This window comes from Mixophyes fleayi, chromosome 5 (assembly GCF_038048845.1).
Source record: "Mixophyes fleayi isolate aMixFle1 chromosome 5, aMixFle1.hap1, whole genome shotgun sequence".
Taxonomy (NCBI): Eukaryota; Metazoa; Chordata; class Amphibia; order Anura; family Limnodynastidae; genus Mixophyes; species Mixophyes fleayi.
This window is the reverse complement of record NC_134406.1, coordinates 219880360-219902748: the sequence shown is the minus strand read 5'-3', so window position 1 is coordinate 219902748 and position 22389 is coordinate 219880360. Positions and strand designations below refer to the sequence as shown.

At 38.2% G+C, this 22389-nt stretch overlaps 1 protein-coding gene across 1 annotated transcript in view; it reads right to left on the bottom strand.

Moving 5' to 3' along the window:
- The window catches only part of SPIDR (scaffold protein involved in DNA repair), a 305726-nt gene that overhangs the window by 41385 nt on the left and 241952 nt on the right, over positions 1-22389 (bottom strand). The window contains exons 11-12 of the mRNA XM_075213492.1: positions 4987-5148; positions 494-581 (exon numbers count right to left, since the gene is read on the bottom strand). Of these exons, the coding sequence (XP_075069593.1) occupies positions 494-581; positions 4987-5148 (250 nt within the window). The remainder of the gene's footprint in view (positions 1-493; positions 582-4986; positions 5149-22389) is intronic.

The following is a 22389-nucleotide window of genomic DNA, read 5'->3' as shown; positions in this document are numbered from 1 at the left end:
TAAAAGTATAATACAAACATCGCGCCTAACATTTTATATACATACCAATTTAAAGTTAATCATATTTATCAATAATCAGAGTCTTGAAGAAAATCTCCCAAAAGTCACAATAATGTATACAGGTAGACTATGAGAAACGAGGAAATGTCTCAGTTGAGAGATTGCATTTTCTACACACGGACAATAGATTTAAAAAGACATAACTCTAGCGGAAAGGCCATTTCCTTTTATGTGACATATTTGATGTATCACTTAACTATTTCCTCATACTTCTCAGCAGAAAATAAACATCTATAATGTCATGTAACACACTCAGAGGTATTTATACTTGTGTTCAGTTATACCTAGCTGTGAATGATTAACACAAACGTAAATAGTATTTCCAGCTCATTTTATGGACAATTACCTGCGCTCCGAGTTGTAATGAATGCCTCTGGGTTACACAGCGTTTGGAGCACTATGGGAAAAATAAGCAAAATTATTTTCCTCTCACCTGTCCTTGCTCCTGACTTTGGCCATGAATTTTTATAGGAGCCAATGGAGGCCACAGACTGTCAATCAGACTGAAGAGTCCTGGGGCCCTGCAAATAATTATACCGATATCCTCTATCACAGCAGGTCAGTTTCTGCATGCATCATTATGTTATATTACAGCACTTAAAACACTTAATGAGATCGGCAGAAATCACAAACCTTTTATAATTAGGAGACAAACAATATGCTGATTTATCACAATAAGAAAACTTGTGTGAGTGTAGGGGGCGGTGTGTGTTAATTACATTTTCTACTTGTTAATAACTGCACAAAAATCAGTAAGTTACTTAAAACAATTATTTATGTATTGTAGACATTGCACTCATTTATTTTTCATTTGTTTTGTACTTTACACACATTAGAGCTGTCATCATTATACCTTTTCCCTTTACTTGGCTAACAGCTCAATCCACTATTACTCTCAATATATCCCTTTCCAAGTTATGTTTGATAGCCATCAGATGTTCAAATACTGGCTGTGGATACATTGTAAAGTAATGTATATACTGTATTATATCACTATTAAGGTATATATAAACGGAGAGACTGGTGAAATAAGGCAGTATATCTGTTACAATGTTGCCACAGTCAGAAATCGAAATCAACATGGATATATTGTTTACAAGCTCACTAAAAACAGTAATAGTGGTAAAACAAATATCTGACAGATACAAAAAAATACATATTGACATTAACATTATAAAAGGTCAATGGTTTGTTTTATTGCTTTAAAAGCAAATTATACATTGTCCCACTTGAAAAGTTTACGTTTTCTCAATTCACAGAAGCCTGCAGTATGCCAGACAGGAGTGAAAAGTGTTAAGCAGCCCTGTAGTCATTATGTGCTGTGTTATCATTTCAGCATGTGAGGTTTCCTCATGCTCTGTGACACAATATGTAAATTAGCCATGTGCAACGTGCTCACAAAGGTATTCAGCTACACAGGCATCAGGCACAGAGAGAGGCTGTCAGTCTGCCTGGCTGCAGGATGAGAACTGGCACTGACATGCAGTAGGTGGTACACACCATGTGCAAGTATCTCATTACTTTTCTAAGAATATTTAGGACTTTGGAGTTCAATGACTGTATGTCTGTCTATCTAATGAATCCTAGGCTATCCTGGGTACGGTCACTTTCCCGGGTCTCATGAAGGTCTGTCACCTTCTTATGTAACTGAATGGGGTTTAAGGTAGAGTTTTACACCTCAGTAACCAAAACATTATTTACATTTATGGTTTGCATCAGTTCTACTGGGAGTAAATGTTTATTTTATTTCTTAGTCTACCTAAACTCATTTTATATGCACCCCCACTCCTCCATGATTTTACTTATTACATGAAATATATATTTGTTTATATTCTTGATATATTCAAAATTAAACAATATCCACAATAATACAAGAAGACTCATTATAATACAAATTAAATGTACAAAACAAGTATTTGTTCTGATGGTCTGTATTCCATTTTTTATTTACCTTGGTAGTTATGAAGTGACTATGTGACTATGAAGTTCTCAAATAACTCAACTTTCAACTCCACTTTTACATGTTACCCACTGTATACTATATACCCATATCACCAACTATTGGTGGTGTGTTATACATATTGTTACTCTGTTTATACTCTGGGCCTATTATTTACTCATGGTAATATATGCCACGTTGTTAGCTTACCAATTTATAATTTTGATCTTTTAATAATATATGTTTTTATGCTGCTCAATAAATGTGACTTTTTCAATACCTTTCAATATTTGATTGTGTTTGGCTCCTCTTGCAGTGTTTTGGCACGATTCATACCATCAATGAGATCAGAGATCAGTTGTACTTTATTCATTACCCGCTGTACAGTGTTAGATAAACTGTTATCACTATACAAACAGATCTCATCTTAGCAGTATACACTATTGTGAAAATTACTCTGTTTATGATTCTAGAATAGCGTGGATTAGGGCAATCAAAGAAACATCCATTAGATAGTTGCATTGTGGAAAAAAGCCAGAAAACATTTTAAAGAGGTCCTGCTGTGTTGAAAAGGGAGTTTTAAACTGTTAGTAAAACTTGATCTTGGATATTGGCCAATATAGTTTCTCTAGATCAAAGCCTGTCTTTTCTGTCTCATGTTTAGGTGATGCACCCCGAGTGCCAGTAAAATACATCACAGTGTCAGTACGTTATTACGGCAATGTCTGATGAACAGGCTGCCACCGCAGAGTGGGTGTGTACAGAATTAGTCGCTGACACCTTGTGTTGCTACAGAATACAATAAAGGTTCAGTGTTGTTAACATGATGGCAAGCAAGGCCATAAGCTGAGCAACGATAAACGTATCTAGTTTGCGACAAGTCATGCACCTACCTATTAGGGGATAAGTTTACTGCATACTCCAACCAGTGAGATCGTGAGGGAGTGGTGTAGCTGTCCATATATGCTGTTTTTCCTCTCTTCATTTCACAAACTTCCCTCCCAACCTCCCTTAGTTTGTGGGAATTTGACGACTGTTACTATGTTTGTGTGTTACTAATTACTTTTCCTTCCTTTACAGAACAGGCAGTTAGGCAGGAAAGATGTTGCGGTCAAGGACTAATACATACGGTGTTATCGCTGATTGGCCGCAGGTCACTGCCCCTTCAAAGCAATCTGGCTCTTGGTCCCTTTGCGTGGGGGATCACTTGACGTACTTTGTGTGGGCACGTCATTGTGAGCCTAGAAAGGGAGAAGTCACTCGGACACCAGGTTTAGCACCGGCCAAACTGTAAAGGAGCAGCGCTGGTTACGGTGTCGTGCCGAACGGCCATACACTGGTTTTGGTTCGGTTATTAGATGGTAGCGGTCCTGCAAAGGCTTTCTTTGCAACCACAAGATAATTAAAAATTAATAACCTGTGACCTTTTAAGCTTTGTGTCCGTGTTTTTATTTTATTAATGAGTATGTATTTAGGTTAGAATACTTTGTGTCATGAAGAGAGGCATCAACAGTATGCAGTTTATGTTAATGTCTACATGAACAACAAAATACACACTACCATACACAATTCCTTACCCTTTGTTAGGTATAACAAAACAATGATTCACTTACACAATATATTGCAGTTCTCATCAAAGACACTTACATTTCATGTATTGAAGAATAAATGGTATCCATATCTAGTAACTCAGTGTATAAATAAACACGACCGGAGAGAGAGTTATGTGGTAAATGAAAGAAGCCATGTTCCACTGTGAGGGTTGTACTCCTCTCAGCACACAAATACTCAATGAAACAGCAATAAGGATAAATGGCGTTAGAGCTCATAGCTCCACTTTAAGAACATACATGAGGAAAACTGAACAACTCCTCTTTCAAACCAGTCAGAAACCTCAGTAACAGAAAGAGGAAGGAGAGAGAAAAACTGTGAACTGACCCCACACATTGTAAAATAGTTATACTGAAACATATACTCTAATTATTATGTACAGCTAATTATTTTAATGTATCACGTTAAACTTTCCATTCATAGGTTGAGCCTGCAGTTTCACAACAAATACAGTATTAAAAAAACTAAAATAAGACGTTTTTTCACAGACTATTATTTCTATGCTAGTTCGTATAAAAGAGAAACCTTTTTAGACATATACACACACACACATACATATATATGAACTTATTGATATAAAAAAAAAAAGTTTTTCATTTGGTTTAATGACTGTTATTACCTCTGGTGGAGCACATGAATATTATTTGTTTTGGTGTGTATGTTACAGCAACAATTTGTAATTTGGCCACACAAACTGGCTTGACATCAACATGGATGGGTAAAAAAATGTTCATATCTGCCAGATCCATATTGTTAAAATCACTATTCTATACAATGGGATAGTACAAAGCTTATTAGCAGACCAGAATGAATGGTCCATTACTATGTGATTAAACACCTTAGTAGCAAATAATTTAACCTTTCCGTTTCATAACTAAAGTAGCCACAGACCTAATCATAATGACTAGCTTCACCCTCACCTCTTGTATAGCTAGTTCAAGTCTAAGGGGATAATATTTACTAAACTGCTGGTTTGAAAAAGTGGAGATGTTGCTTATAACAACCAATCAGATTCGAGCTGTCATTTTGCAGAATGTATTAAATAAAGGATACCTAGACTCTGATTGGTTGCTATAGGCAACAACTCCACTTTTTCAAACCCACAGTTAATATACCCCTAAGTCTATAGAAATATACAACAGGGAGAAGACGACAGTTGTTTGCATTCAATTTGGTTAAGAGAGGAAACTTCTATTAAACCTACATCACAGTGTTTATACATTTCCTAACACCTCTGTGTGCTGCAATATTAGTATTAGCGATGTACAGAACATTTGTTCTAGTAAGACCAAAACTAATAAAAAACACTTTTGTGATCTTCAGCATGATGAAAATCTGCATTTCACTACTGTATTTTGCAATTAAGACGCTCTGACCTTCCCCTTGTGGTTCTCTGTAAGATCTTCATTCCGGACAGACGACACGCTTTGCCTTCTAATGTTTGACAGTATTTCTTGATGTCATCTATAGGAGAGTTTACACACTGTACATGGAGTTCACTAAACATCCCATACGCATCCTGGATGAGAAGACAAATTCTGAAAAACAAAATGACAGTCAATATGAATGGTCCATATATCAACAACCACAAATAACACCCACTTACATGGCAACTTCAACAAACATAATTTGTCATAAAATCTACACACACTGTTTCTTTTGTATTCTAATAAATTAATGGATTTTACTTTTCTTCGTACAAACTGTAAAGTTACTTCCTATGTAGCATTAAGATAAAGTAAAACTATAGGTGTAGAATCCATTATCCAGAATGAATGGGACTTAATTTTTTTTAGTAATTTTGAACAGCATACCTAAAATCTGCAAAAATGTATAGTTTAATATTAAACCTTCTCAAAAAGTTTCCAGCAGATCGCCTCACAGTGACTGTACGAGGAAATTATCACAAAGCAACAGTAATTATTCATTTTTTATGGTTTTTGGAACTTACTGCAATACAGGTTTCTGGACAAAAGATCTCATGCCTGTATTTTCATAGCATATAGTGACAATTTCATTTTGAAACAATTAAGCTGATTTACAGAGAGCGCAGTAAGTCTTAGAAAAATTGCAACATATTTACTCTGTATTTACAGGTATTAGAGGAAAACACATTCATGATGGTTACATTGTGAAAACTGTGAGGATTAGGGAATTCTAGAATGAGGGAATTACTGAAAGCAGCAGGAGCAAGTCTTACTGGCATAATTAGATCATCAAAACAGTGGAAGGTTGTCAGAATAAAACTTTACTACAGTCGTGTTATTTACTTGTCTTTAAAAGTCCTGTATTAACTATCTGCATATATTGTGCAGCTTTATATTATATAGCTTAATGGCAATGTATAGAGCACTTTATAGAAAAATGCTTTAGATATTTAGGGCTCGTACTAACATAAGCACTGGGAAAGTGGGGAAAATTGCAAGAACATTTAGACTTTCAATACATATTTCATGCATTTTGCTTTCACCAATATCATCTATGGTACAAGTCGCAGACAATAATGCAACTTGTACCAATCCTGCTCAAAAACTTTAAATGTGGTATCAAAATTTTAGAACAAAAATATTGGGAATGGCACCAATAACTTTTATTTGAAATATTTGAATACGTTTTTCATACATTTGGGCAACACGGTGGCTAAGTAGTTAGCACTTCTGCCTCTCAGCACTGGGGTCATGAGTTCAATTCCCGACCATGGCCTTATCTGTGAGGAGTTTGTATGTTCTCCTTGTGTGTGTCCTAGCCTGTGTTTCTGTCGGTCAGTGCGTGTTAGGGAATTTAGATTATAAGCGCCAATGGGGTAGTGACTGATGTGAGTGACAAATATTCTCTGTACATTGCTGCAGCGCTTTATATATATAAATAATGATGATGCTGTTATATTAAATGTGTGAAAAGCACAAAAGAACAGAATAGCTGTGCACCACTACTAGGCTGCAAAGTCAAGTTTTTCCACCAAAATAATGCATACCAAATGGAGTGTATTTAATATGATCTGTTAGGCTAGGTACACACTACAGGTTTTTCAGCCGATTATCGGGCCAATGACATGATAAATGACCGTTTGGCCCGATATTGCATTAGTGTGTACCCTCCAAGAATCAACGATTATCGTTCCAAAGCACATTGTATCATTTGATTTTTAAAACTGGACTAAAAATGCTGCTCAACGTTGGAACGAGGTTGTTTCAATTCTGCAGTGTGTACATACTCATGACCTGTAGTGTCCATAGATCTCTATGTAGTGCGCAGAGTCACAATATTTCAGCCGATGGTTATGACATATGAAGAGCACAGATCTGAAGGTAAATCATATAAAATGTATTTACAGTGTACACATGACTCGGCATGCTGATCGGGACATTTTTTTTTTCCTTCAGTCGTTGGTAAAATTGTTAACGATATCGCATCAGGAGAAATTTTCTGTAGTGTGTACCCACCTTAGTCCCGTACTGTACTCTCTATGTACATAAATACAAGACAAAGCCATTGAAAAAAGTGCAAGAGTATGTTTAAAAATACTGCATAAGTAGATGATTTGTCCTTTTAGGTTTCACTAACCCAATCGGTGCAGATGAGCTTTCTTCTGTGTGTACGGACGCACAAAACATCCCTTCTTATCAGGTCACTGAGGTTTCAGCACATATACTACGTAATGTTGTAAATAGAGCTTGCTATAGGTATAAAAAAGGCCACGTAATAAGAATAACATAATTTTCAAAATAGTTTAAGAGCTGGACTATAAAAATGTTTTCTTAAAATCAGATGCAAGTGGTTGCATGGATTAGCAGTATTAGCAGGCACTTGTAAGGTGCTCTATTCCTACGAACTATAACGGGCAATTGACCAAATATCGCAGCATGTGTGGACCCAAAATGATCCTGTTAACAGCCTGATTGGATAGGATCTTTATGGGACATGGCGGCCAGAGAACTAGCACAGTCTCAAACTGTCAGCACCACAAAGACACAGAAGATAATGCAATGTATTTATAATTCAAAGTCATCCTTTTGAATGTTATCTAAAGGAAAATATAGCCTATTTATAAGATGGGTTCCTTGTTCATTTATTCAAACAGAAAAATAAACATATGGACAGATGTGGACACTTACACAAGTGTAAAGTACACCACTACAGTTCATTTCTATTTGCACCAACGCACCTATTTATCTGCCTGGGCATACATAGATGCATGCTCACATTCTGGGAATTGTCTGATTCAGCCTCTTTCTACCTTTGCAAAATTATGGGTCTAGCTGTAAATGTGCACAGTGGAAAGACTTAAAACATCACATTCACTTCCTTATTAAGGTGCGTTTAGTTAGGGTTTGAGCAATCCTCCTCTGCTTGAGTGTTATGTACCCAGCTTATTACCATAATCAATCAGGTCATCAAAATGCTCAGAGTATTTCAGTGACTGTGCAGACCTTGTGGGGGATGGAGAACTGTCCACTTATATAATTATTATAGTGTGGGTTGTGCTGCATGTGCCAGGGACAATGTCATGATGTGTGGCGGGGAATGGAGGCACGTAGGAAGAGAGATATTCTCTTGTCATACCCATGTATGTACTATGACAGGAGAACGCTTATCTGTATGAAACAAACTTCCAACATCAAACTGAAGTACAGCTACTGTATGTTCTTCCGTGGAATGTAGAGAAAGTAGATACAAGACAAACGCTGCCAAAAATGACAGTGTATATACAATACTTACAGTAACATCCATCAGTAAATCCATCATAAAGACACACACAAAATAAAACCTTAAGGGAAGATGTAATTAAGTCTAGTAAATCTCTGGAGTCTAGTTATGAATGCAAAAAATAATCAGGGCCTGTAAGAAGACCTTTGCTATAATTATAAACAGAAAAATATTTTACACCAAGATTTTAGACTTCTGGGCATTGGATTTACATTACAGTACAATGTCACTAGTGTTGACTTACTGAGAGATTTATTTTTAACAACTTTTTTGTAACATCCTCAAAATATAGATATACAAAAAGGACAGGAAATATGCACCAAAAGGGAAGGTCTGACACATTATGGGGCACAAACATATCCAATGGTACTTTACACTGCTGCTAATAAGACGTTTTATTTGCTCAGACCAAGTTGGTGACTTGAGATATAGGAAGGGATTTCTCAAAAATGTGCTATATTCCTGTGAAAACTACATGGTTAAATTGGAAGATTTAGATGGCCAGTGTGATTTCGTTTTTTGTCAATCATAATGCAAATACATATTCTGTGTGTGGATCAACCAATCAGATATTAAATGTGCTGCCTGGAAAACCTAATCAGCCAATAACAATATCAGTGTTTACATCAAACTCCATTTTACCCAGCAATTAAGTGTCTCTAGATAAAAGGTTATATTAACCAAACAGCACACAAACAGTCATTCAGACATTGGGCCAGAACCAAAATTAAAGTGGACACCTACTGACAACACAAACGCTCTGATTGGGATCACTGAGTGACTGATTTCTCTGTTTTTCCTGATCTAATCTTATCACATAGGAGTATTCATACAGGCCACTTGGTGAGCTCACACAAAGTACCATGTCTGTCTTTATTAATGTATATGGCATAAGAGACAATACATGAATGCACCTGGACATATTTTGGGTACACATATTTTAACAAATACATTTAGACGGTTTTTGTTAGGTCCTTTACATGTATGTTTAATACAGTTTTGTAGGTGTGTTTCATTAGGGGCAGAACAATGAGTACACATGAACAATCAGACTATGGAGATGACAACGCTAGCACCCAATCCCTGCATTAGCGTGTTACAGTGGCTGCTCACTTTTGGACAAGTTGCCTCTTCATGACCTGCAACCGCATGTAGCAACTGGTGGTACCTTCTTCTGGACCCTCGCCATTACGTTCAGTCAGGAGTTGGAGTATGCTGTTTTCGTCAGGTCCGACACAATAAACCAGAATAGCTAAATTAAACAGGACTAGACAGAATGAGCCGCCCTACTTTTGCCTTCACATACACTGTGCACATTGGATTTCAGCTGCAGAATAATCCTATTATCTATTACATTAGGGACCTGGTTACACAAAGGTATAAAAGCTGACTCTGCCAGATACCGTTGACAGAGCTGTAATGAAGACAACTTAGATGCCTGCTTGGGTAGGTCAGCGGTGTGACCTAAACTGTCCTGATACTCCTATTGAAGCGTTGAGGGCTATGATATGCCAGTCAAACTGACGAAGGAAGATTGTGCTGTCAAACCATCCTCTATTGTTCTCTATCTATACCGCTTTTCTTGGAGAAAGCTCCTGTGGATTTCTTCCCTCTGCGGATGATACCTAAATCTACCGGACTTCTCTGGATCACTCACCATTTGTTTTGGCCGTGAATGTTTCTCTACCATTTCATCCTGGATGTTCTCTCACCACCTCAATCTCAAGCTTTCAAAAACTTAATTTTCCCACTAGCCAACAGAAGCTGCCTAAATGATATCTCTAGATCTATGGACAACATAAAATAAATATTACCCCTCAAGCTCACTGCCTAGGTGTCGGTCATCCTTGACTCCTTGTTCCCCATATGCAGTATGTACCACAATGCTGTCCCAGACATCTAAGAAACATTTCCAGAATGTGCATGTGTCTGACACAAGACGCTGCAAAACTTTAATAAATGTTCTCATAATCTCTCGCATCAACTACTGCAATTCCCTCCTTACGGGTTTTCCCTAAACAGACTTACATCACTGCATTCTATTTTGAATGCAGTGGCTAGACTAAATTTCCTTGTAAAATGTTCTTATACTGCTGCTCCGTTCAATATAATATACTTCTAGAATTATACAAAGCCATTAACAAAACTGCACCAATAACTCTTCCCTTATTTCATACCATCTCCCAGATCAACCTCATCCCCATCTACCAAAGAATTACGCCTCTCAACCACACTCATTGCTTGCTCACATTCCCTTTAACTCACTTTTTAGGGCTGCAACACTCTGTGGAATACCCTCCCTTACACAAGACTTCCCCCTTTGCTTTCAAACATCAAGCGCTCTGAAAACCAATCTCTTCAGGCAAGCTTATCAAATTCCTGAGCCACCTTCTTAACCCGCTTGGCTCTTCTATCACCGCACCACACCTTTCACACAAGCTTACATTTCTTCTAGTCTATATTTAGAAATCTTCTAACCCCAGACTAGATCACATAGCACCAACTAAGCACTTTTTCCCATTGCTATCTGACTGATCCAATAAGTGCACTTACCCTCATTCTTCAAACTCTTGTTTCCCTATAGATTGCAAGATTCTGAGCAGGGCCTTCTTACCTCTCCACCTGTCTGTAGCACCCAGTCTTGTTTTACAATCGTGTTTGTATCCAACTGTAAAGTGCTACACAGTATGCTGGTACTTTAGAAATAAATGGGTATAATAATATATAAATCCATCAACTCGTTAAAGTAGTGATAATAATCCAACATATTTCCCTTTCATTAGAAAAAACTGGAGAATTAGTTTTAAAACAAACATTTATGGATAAAACATTTATTTGGCTAGATAAAAAATACAAACAAATGGAAAGTGTGTTTGATTTTGTGTGTGCAGAGGCAAATGACTCATTGAATTCAATGAAGAAGTATATTTTCTTTACAAAGACACTCCCCTATTAATCATCATAATCCCACATGCGTATGTCTTGGTATGGAAACAACTCTCCATATATATTTGTGCATAATGTAAACATCTTCAGGTCAGCACCAAACACTAAGTTTTGCTATATGCTTAGTCATATATTTTCTATTGATCTTGCACTTCTTGACTATTGGCAAATATGTATGGAAACTTTGTTAAAAGTCTACAAATGTGCAGCAAGGAAACCATAATCAATTCATCAAACAAATAAAATCATTGTGGATTTCCAATAAAAACCATCATGTACACATATTTTTGTATTTATTTTGCAGCTGCATGACATGGGCAAACAGAAAAGCAATCCACCATGTACGTCACATGCATATGGTGTTTTATAACACATATGGTCTATTAATGGGAATTTGTAGCCCCATTAAATTAAGTAAAAAGAAGAATGGGGACAGATACACTAGTTTACCTATTCGTGATCATGAAATGCTGTGCGTGTAAGATGTTTGACTTCTGGTTTACACATGCTGTAAAGTTGGAATGGGCCCACATGTCCTTATAATGTTTGCCTAATCTATTATCTGAGACAAGCAAGGTTCACTGGGGTTGTACTGATACTCTCTGACCCTCAGGGGGTTTCTCTTATCTTGTTCTGAGGTGTACTCCGGCAGATCACCAAGGGCACAGAGAAATAAGCACGACAGACACTCCCCTGTCTCAGTCAGCACACACGCATGCAGACACACCAGTTCAAGAACTTGTTAGGTCAAGTTTTAAGGTGCAGCTTTAACCTATCATCAACACTGTATCGACAGCTGGAATGGAAGTGGTGATCATTGTTGTACAGAGTCAATGTCCCTCTTCCAACTTGTGTTATTCATGTTCTATCTACGTTATAATCAGAGCTGGAGACATACAGCCCTGATATAATCAAGTCTGCAGAGGAACATCCTTGTAATGCTGAATAGAAGGACTTTTTTACAAAACCACAAAATGCATCAGATTCCAAAACACAAAAGAGAAGTCATTTTTACTGCTTGTGACATATGCTTCTGGAAGGATGCACAGGATATGCTTCCCTCTCATGTCGTTAATCCAGCCTGTTTCATGTTAGCGTTAATTGATAAATATTTACATCTCAGTTAAGATTTTGAAAGCATGGATATTGCATAATCTACTCTAGCAGTGTAACAGGAGTGGATTGAAAACAGGAATTGAGCAGGCATTAGGATGACTGGAAGGAACAAAATCATTTTTTTAGCTATATAAAACATATGTATTCTGTAATATAAAAAACTGCATGTACAGTAAACATTGAAAATGTAAACAAAACCATATCACATCATTGTATGCATCCATTCCATAAAACCATAAACTTTTAATAATTTCTACCAATATAGAAAAAGGTTTATTTAAGCTTGGCATACCAAATGCAAATGTATTTAAGCATTGCAAAAATGGGTACAGGAAGCATTATAGTAGATATACTACCAATGTTCCCACAAACACCCATCACATCAGCCTTACTCATTAGAGCTATTGATTTTGGCCACTTTGGCCAATGTATGCAACTATTAGAGCAATGATGAGTTGAGAGGAGATATACTCTCTGGGGAAATATACAAATCATTCTCTCCACAAGGAGATTTCTGTGTAAAGCCACAAGACACATGCCTGTGCCTCTCATTAAGAACCCAGTGTGCAAGACTCAAGGAGCTGTCAAGTGAACGGCTTCCCAGAATACACTGCTCATTTTATAGAGCACAGCACAATTTGACAATTTAGGCCAAAATACATTGTGTAGAGCAGTTAAAATCCATCCAGTTTTAGTCATTTAGGGCAGAAAGTAGACGACTCTGGTGACCAGGATCATTATGTAGTCCTCAGCCAAGTGTACCGAAGGGGCTCCATAGTATCAGCCTAACCACAGAACGGCTAGGTCTGCCCAACATGATCATACATGTGTGGCCAAATTGTACAGAGATCCTGAAGTTTGTTGAAGGTGCCGTATTTATGGATATTAATAGGTCACCTTTACTCTAGCTACAACCTAATGCTCTCACTACAGTGCTCACTTCACAGCCTGTTGTATAAATAGCAGTAAGTCTGTGATGATGAAATCTGACCTCAGGGGCCATGCAAAAATGTGTTTAGATACATTAACAATTGTGGTCATCTATTAATAGGTTTATGGTTGTGGGGCTGAATATTTACATACAGTATTAACAAATTCATTCCAGCCCACAGGAATATGGTATTTGGTGTCCTGATAGCTTGGCTTTGGCTTAATTGACTATAAACAAAGTCATCTGATATCAAGTGACATAGTGATATAGTGTGCTGAGCAGACCACTTTGTTACCGGTTAATGTATTTCTCTATACAGGGGCACACGCAGGATTTTTAAGGGGGCGTCCCACCCCCCCGAAAAAAGAAAAAAAAAAAAGCGAAAGCTGCTGCATGGCAGCTCTGTACTATTCAGCAGCCGCGAGCGCTTCTTTGACCGCACCGCAGCTGCTGGCTAGTACAGGGGCACTTCTTTAGCGGAGGGGAGGGGTTTCTGGAGACCCAGAAACCCCCCTGCGTGCTCCACTGCTATAGGTATACATACTTTACTTTTCTAATAAAAATTAGTCCTCAGTCTTGTACAATTAGAATGCACAATTGACAAGTAAATTTTAATTACCAGCTATGTAAGGCACTCCGTACCCCATCCACTTCCATGTGCATCAGTGCACCAAGATATTAAGAAATTAGTCCTGCTCACCAGCAATAGTTAATAGTAGTGTAACACTGGCAGAATGACAAATACACATTTTTCACAGGTATTTTTACATATGCAAATAAAATGGCTTATAGAACCAAACGGCTAAATAAAGATCTGTGAGGGGGTGGGGCCTAACATGGCGCTTGTGCAGGCACCACACAATGGGCAGGGCTTATTGTAAGTCAATGGCCACTTCTGTTGGGGAGCTAAAGGATGTTGTGGATAACTGTGAAATTAGGTTAATAATTCTCTGGGATTTTGTGAATGTGTAACACTATTAATTGGCAGTGACAGATTTCAGATATCAGCGATTGTGTTATTGGTTCAGTGGTAGTGTAAAGTTCTCTGATTCGGTGCAAGTTTAATAAATTAGCCAGGTCTGGTTAAGTAGAGTCAGAACTACCATATTGCAGATTCCTAAGTGTTATGCAGATAAACCACTGCACCACATAACATTCAAAGACCAAGACCATAGTTGCCTAATTTCCAGGTTCTAAGTATTTGTACCTAGAAATATACTTTTCTAGTATTGAAGATCTGCACTATGCAATTCCTTTTATGATGCATATTATATATTACACTATAGATTGTTTATACTCTAGGCTTTATAATAATGCTTAATAAACAGGGGAATACTTACATCGCTAAATCAAAAGTGCATTACAATGACATGTTTGGATTTGTCTCCGATACAGAAACAGTATCGCGCATGATGTACTTAGATGAATTGATTAGCAGGAAAGTGTCCACGGGAACTAATTTAAAATTTTGGCAACTATGCAGGGGATGCGGATAGGCAGAGTTCTCATATTGCAGCTTATGACATTGAATTGTTACCGCTTTATATATTTCCGCCAAATTCATCTATTAAACAAATTGGATGGACGATTGGGTCTTTAAAACTGACACCTTAGCGTCTGGAACAATGCAAATTGGTTCCCACATCAGTTATCAGGGTAAACAACCAGATTGCAGTATGACTACTTTAATACGACTGTACAACAAATACAACTATACCCTATTCTCTGCTACCCTGTATTAGCATTACAAATAATTGTATAATGGATATTCAAGCTAATTCCACTGTTCCCAATGAACAGATAGTTGAAGTGTCAGTACAGCTGCTGAAAAGTGAATTTTAGTAGGTACCGCATGCTCCTGGTGGTAGAATTTGTAGATGCTGCAGATATAATGAATTGTAAAGATAGGACCCTATCTGGTCGGAGTTTGTATGTTCTTCCCATGATTTTGTAGTTTCCTTCCTTAATTGGCTTTTAACAAAATTGACGTGTGCGTGTGTGTGTTAAGGAATTTAGACTGTAAGCTCTAGTGGGCAGGGACTGATGTGAGGGACTATATATCATCTGTACAGCGCTGCATACTATTATTGGTGCTATGTAGATAAAAAATAATAAATACAAATATAAACCTGGCTTTCAAACTAATATCCAGTTGGTCAATTACAAACTATGAAGACCCATGTTTTGGGGGCAAAGCTTTTTAGAATGACCTCGAGGAAATAAAATCTAAACAATCACATTCTACATCTTCTTTCCAGGAAGGATTGTAATCATTTACAGTGAACTCCAGTTCACTACAATACCCTACAGAAAGTGCAATCTTATTATTGTGATTATTCACACCACTAAGGTTACTCCCTAGCTAGAACTCATGCCCACAGAATAGCAGCATCACCATATGAGAAGACACTGATTAGGCAAGTAGCTGTGATGGGCATTCAAGGCTGCTGAATGCTGGGACATAATGAGGCAGGTAGTATGTGAGGAGATAACGAGACTGTAGCATTATATGGTGGTAACTTGGGGCTGCTTATAATGGGTATGAGGCTATACTGATCAGTTAACTGTATATGGAGGTCAATGAGACTGCATGAGCTGGACATTGGGCTGCATGCGATGAGTGACTCCTAGTAAAAAAACATTTCTTTCACTTCTAATGCATTTTTGCAGGCTGATTTCATGTGTTCAAGATTCACAAAAATGAGTTATGCTGTCAATAAACAATGCCATAGGATAGCTGATATCTGGGGGGGGGGGGGGGGGGGAAGTACTCTGGGGGCAGTGTGTTCAGGCCCTCCTCAAAATGAGGAAGTGTCACTTTGACTCTCATGCCATAAGGCTCAGAAGTGGGCAGGAGTCTTCCCTGCAAGACTAGGTGGGTCCTTTTATCCTGGGATCTGCCAGTGTATCATGCAGAGGCTACATGTACAGCAGGTTTAAAGGGTGCAGAGCAATACGTCCACATGATTGTGGAAAGGACCAGAAGAGTCTCCATCCAAACATGAAAAAAGTCCCCTCGGCCTAGATGTGAAAAAAAAAATGTGAATAGTAAACAGGCAAAAAAGTTACATTAATTAAATAGTGTCCGGTATCTGCAGATGAAGTCTGCACCCTTCTACACATTATTTTTTAAAAATACATAAATTGGTTTTAGTAAAGAAAAAAAAAGGCATGACACTGAAAAAGTACTGACATGTCATGTAAATCACCAATGCAGACTTTGCTGCAAAGTCTTGAAGGAATACAAATTATATATATATATATATATTTTTTTCAAGAACTTGTAATTTCACTAAAGAGAATATTGTTTTATTATATAAAGGAACTTGTGATAAATGGATACAACAAACACTACATTTATTTAGTAGGAACATTTTATGACAGATATTTACATTCACTGCAAGTCTTTCACAGTCAGACTGCAACAGATATCATAATTCAGCATCTGTACATAACAATGCCAGGAACACATCAATGATCTAATTATGGATATCACCTGCCTGAATGAACTGTGAATAACAAAAAACAACCACACAAGCTTTGTAGAAGAAAACAAAATGTGAGCCTAGCTGGAGATGTCTGAGAATAGCCTTCACTGGGATCTGTCATGCTAACGTTCCTCTCCCCACCCCCTTGTTTATGAACTCCTCTCTCATTCATTGGCTCAGCAGAGCAGGGGTGTATGAGGGAGTGTGTGTGGCTGTGGAGCACATGGAGAGTGTTTACAAGTAGTGTAGTAGCAGTTCTACCACAATTCCAGGAATCGAGATTACTTTCATTCTCTCTTCCACCCCCACTCTCTCTCCCTTTTTTTCCCTCTCTTCTTCTGGGTTAATATGTCAACTCCTGACAGGCAATAAAAGATCACAAAGGGCAGGTCTCTCTCTCCTGTAGGAGAGCTGACAAAACTCAGGGTGGGTGGAGAGCCTTTGCTTCTCATTCCTACCAACCACAGCACAGGGGACGAAGATAAACAGCATGCTCTTGAAACCAGATACAACAGTACATTTTGTTCTTCTTTGACTGAAAAACAACTAGACTTCTCCCTGCTCTAAGTAAACAGTTAATCCTCCTGTTTATCTTTTTCTTCTGCTGCCATTGATAGGAAACTGGTTTGACATCAGGCTTATTGTAGCCTATTGTAACTTCTATTCAATCTTAAAGTGACAGCAGAACTCAACTGTATGTAGATCATCTCTGTCACGTTTATACTCAACTTTTAACTGTTGTGTCACTAATAAAAAAATCACAGACAATATGAAACTGTGACAAAGGCATAATATGATATCTATAAATATATAGTGGGGGGAAAAAAGAGAGATTAAATTGAAATTCATCAGACACACAGGGGGGTATTCAATTGTTGCTCCGGGCGCCGCCGAAACGAGCGCCTTAAAACTATTACCGTTTATACGGTAATTACTCGCTCAATTTCAGCTTGCAGCTCCCTGAGCAGCGAGCTGAAATTGAGCGAGTAAATTACCATATGAACGCTAATTACGCACAATATTACCGTATAAACGGTAATAGTTTTAACGCGCTCGTTCCGGCGGCGCCCGGAGCAACAATTGAATACCCCCCACAGAATTAAATTTCTTGCGGAAGTATTGTTTTTCATGATTTGGCCACTGGGGGCACTGTTCAATAGAGTGCTGTGACTAATTATTAAAAGTTAAGCAAGACATATGTAAACCACAAATATTTGTACACTATATTCATATCAGGTACTGATGTGAATGAGTTCTCTGTACAGCGTTGTGGAATTAGTGGCGCTATATAAATAGCTGATGATGATATATGTTCTCTTTCCAAATTACTGGCGTTTTTTCACAATATTTAGGTACATGCTATTAATATAAACCTGCACATTCATAAAATATGCTTCTAATACCTTTCATTTTAGACAATTATTCTGCATTACTCTTTTTGCTGATCACAATGAAAACATTAATATTTCTCACAGAAAACTCTGACTTACTACATACGCAGCTAAACACTGTGAGGAGAGGTGTGTACAATGCTTCATTAGGAGGTGTCACTAGAAATTCCATGGTTAAATCAGCGATGGAAGTGGGCTGGTATACGATGGTATGCCATACCTATGCCATACCTCCACTTCTAATGCCTTCACTGTAAAACTATCAAATTCCATTAATTTACATTTTCCATATTGGTACTTCCGAGCAAAAATGCATAATAGCAAATATGAAATATCTAATGTTATATGTCACTAACTAAGTGTTGTTTTTGACCCACTTAACTGGATCAAAATAGGTAGGGATCAAGTAAGTGAATGCCTGCAAAAGGCACTGCTAGATGACAACACCCATGCAAGACAGGATAATATGAATAGAGGTATAGCGCTGTGTGGAGGAAATCACCAAGCTTTCTATAAAAAAATATACCCAGTATCTATATCTAGATATAAATTTTAAATCTCAAGTCACATACATGATACATAAATGATAGACCTATAACTAGTATAACTAATTTTGCTAATGACATTGACAAATATTCTGAAATAATTATGAAAAGATTTGTCAACAGTGAAGACATTTAAAATACCACTAAACCTAAAATACTATATGAAAGGTATAGGCTAACATTCACAGGTACATTTTGTCAACGTTCAGTTCCTATACCAGGACAGTTTTTGCTATGTTGTGGATGAGTTGTATGACTTGTTTTACTGCAATCAGGCTGGGACAATACCCAAACACGCCTATTTTCCCATAGCTTTCAAGCTTAGCTCTGCCTCTTTGTTAATATCTACTCTTGTATTATTACTGGTTTTGTTTCCAATTGTTAAGCGCTATGGAGCAAGCTGGCACTGCGCTATATAAATTATTATTATCATTGATTTTTTTAGGCTGGGTACACACTACACTAAATTTTCCCCCAATACGATATCGTTAATGCTTTTACCAATGACTGAAAGTCTCAACTAGCATGCCGACTCATGTGTACACACTATACACGTTTTACAAGATTTACCTTCAGATCTGTGCTCTTCATCTGTCATAACCATCGGCTGAAAAGATTGTGACTCTGTAATCTCTATGGAGATCTGCCTACACTGCTGGCTGTGAGTGCATACACACTGCAGAATCTGCCCAACATTGTTCCATCGTTCATAGAGATTTTTAATCCATTTATTAAAACAAATCAAATGATACGATGTGCTTTGGAATGATAATCATTGGAGTGTACACACTAACACGATTTCAAACGGTTGTTTATCATATGATTGGCAAGATAATCAGGTGAAAAAGTCACATGTTCTGCAGCACTGGATAGTGGTGAAAAGAAGACATACAAGGTACACAAATACAGACATGAAAAGAAAGGGTAGAGAAGGCACTACTCATGAGAGATCTAATTGGAACACGGCACAGCTGACACGAGAAACGAGTGTGACTCACAGTGGAGATTAGGACAATTGTGAGGGTGCTTTAGAGAGGGCAGTATAAGTGGGAGTAGGGTCAACACTAAACGCTTTATGAAAACCCATCCCTTTCTTAAAGACTGGAAGGCTGTGACAGAGTCTGGTCGGGTATGTTAGGAAATTCTATAAGTGGCAAACGGTGGGTGAGAAGTCTTGTAGGCGGAAGTGAGAGGTGATTACCAGAGGCGAGGCGCAAGTCAGAGAGGGGAAAAGGTGGGAGGAAATAGGATTGAGGGGGCAGGATGTAAGGTAAAATAAGAGGTTGAATGCAGAGACTTTGTCTTCGCTTAAGAGAGAGACTGAACTAAGAGTGGACTGAGGTGTTTAGGAAAAGATCGGTGCGGAGTGCATGAGAACATATCACTTTGCATGTGAATGATGTCTATTTTTTCTTTGAAGTAGGTGGCAAAATCATGGGTTATGAGGTAGATGATAGGGAAGGAGGTACAAGTGGGTAGAGAAACTAGTTGAAATTGCCGAGTTGATGATTTGATCTTCGAGCAACTTAGTTCTCATTTTTGCCTTATGTCAAGGTGCTCCATCCTGCTGGAAAAGGCATTGTTCATCACCAAACTGTTCTTGGATGGTTGGGAGAAGCTGCTCTTGGAGGATGTTTTAGTACCATTCTTTATTCATGGCTGTGTTCTTAGGCAAAATTGTGAGTGATCCCACTCCCACCAGTGCAGAACATGCACAGGATAGGCAGCAGGCAGGTGTGACGAAGACTTTGAGGATGGCCTGGTGTCAAGAAGGCCAGCAAAGAAGCCACATCTCTACAGGAAAAACATGAGGGACAGACTGATATTCTGCAAAAGGTACAGGGATTGGACTGCTGAAGGTAAAGTTTCTCTGATGAATCCCCTTTCAGATTGTTTGTGGCATCTGAAAAAACGCTTGTCCGGAGAAGGAAAGGTGAGCGCTACCATCAGTCCTGTGTCATGCCAACAGTAAAGCATCCTCAAGACCATTCATGTGTGGGGTTGCTTCACAGCCAAGAGAGTGGGCTCACTCAGCAATTTTGCCCAACTGCACAACCATGAATAAAGAATGGAACCAAAACATCCTCCAAGAGCAACTTCTCCCAACCATCCAAGAACAGGTGAAGAACAATGCATTTTCTAGCATGACAGTTATCACTTTTGCTCCAAGTGGCTTGGGGATCAAAACATCAAAATATTGGGTCCATGTGAGCCTTCCTGGTTCTCACAGTTACAATTGCTGTTGTTATAAATATAGTTATTGTCTAAAGCTTCACCCCTGGTTGGGGTGGCCCCGACACCCCGTGTATAACCTCGGTTTTTCCGTCCTGTTTGATTTGCCCAGGGGATAATATTTCCCCCCCTGGCCTTCGTGACGGCAAATACTATGTTACCTTCACAAATGTTTTTCCATTTATTATGCGTACTTTGTGTTTTCTTTCTCTTCTCTCTCCATTTCTACCCTCCTTAATCTCTCTCACCTTCCCTCCTCCCCTCCATGGAGATTACCTAAGGCTTTCCAGCCCGGAAGTTTGAATACCGCCTCCTGGTTCATCTCCGCATATGCCGGATGGTATGGCTGTGACCGATTCTGCTTCCCACTAGATCTTCAATGGATAAGTTAAAATTTATTTCTACTAATGTCAGAGATCTAAATGAGACACAAAAACGTTCTCATCTCTTACACACGTTACACTTAGATAAGGTTGAATAGTGTTTATTCAGGAAACCCACTTTAAAAAAGGCCATGCCCCTTCTCTTTCCAATCGTTAATATCCCACTGGTTTCTTTAGCAAATACTCAATGATGAAATCTAGAGTCAAGATCTTATTCACTAAGCACCTTCGTCTATCTGAAATTTCTTCAAGTGTAATTGTGGAGGGTAGAGTATTGCCTATTAAAGTTAAGATCTTTGACCAACAATTTTTACTGGTTAACATATATGTCCCCAATAATTCTCAAGTTCCCTTTTTATCTAAAATCTTGTCACAGATTGAGGATCAGCTTGAAGGGGTAGTAATTCTGGATGGAGATCTGAACTGGGCCTTACATCCTCAGATTGACTCCTCTACTCTAGGAAATCTCTTAGAGACACGCGCAAGGTTAGGAGATAACTACACGACCACCAGCTGGCAGATATCTGGCAAATTCTTCATCCTTCAAATAGGGATTATACTTTTTTCTCGTACCCTCACTCCTCTTACTCACGCATAGATTACTTCTTTATAAACCATAGGTATATTGACCTTGTAGATGACTCTTGGATAGGTCAAATAACTGACTCAGACCATGCCCCTGTATACATGACTAAGACTGGTCTCCCCTGCTTCTAGACAATGGTCTTGGAGAGTCAATGAATTATTATTACAAGACCCATATTGTAAATCTCAATTGAGTGCTGCGACACACGAATACATAGCCATTAATGATAATAAAGACACATCCAAGATGGATAGCCTGGGAGGCCTACAAATGTGTAATAAGAGGGAAATGTATCCAGCTGGGCTCACACCTCAAAAGACAGAAAGAAGAGGTTCATGAAGCTCTTCTAGCAGACATTAAAAAACTAGAAACCACTCATAAAAGCACTATGTCCCCAGAAACGCTGGTAGAACTATACAATAAACGGTCATTACTTAATTCCCTATTAAACGAT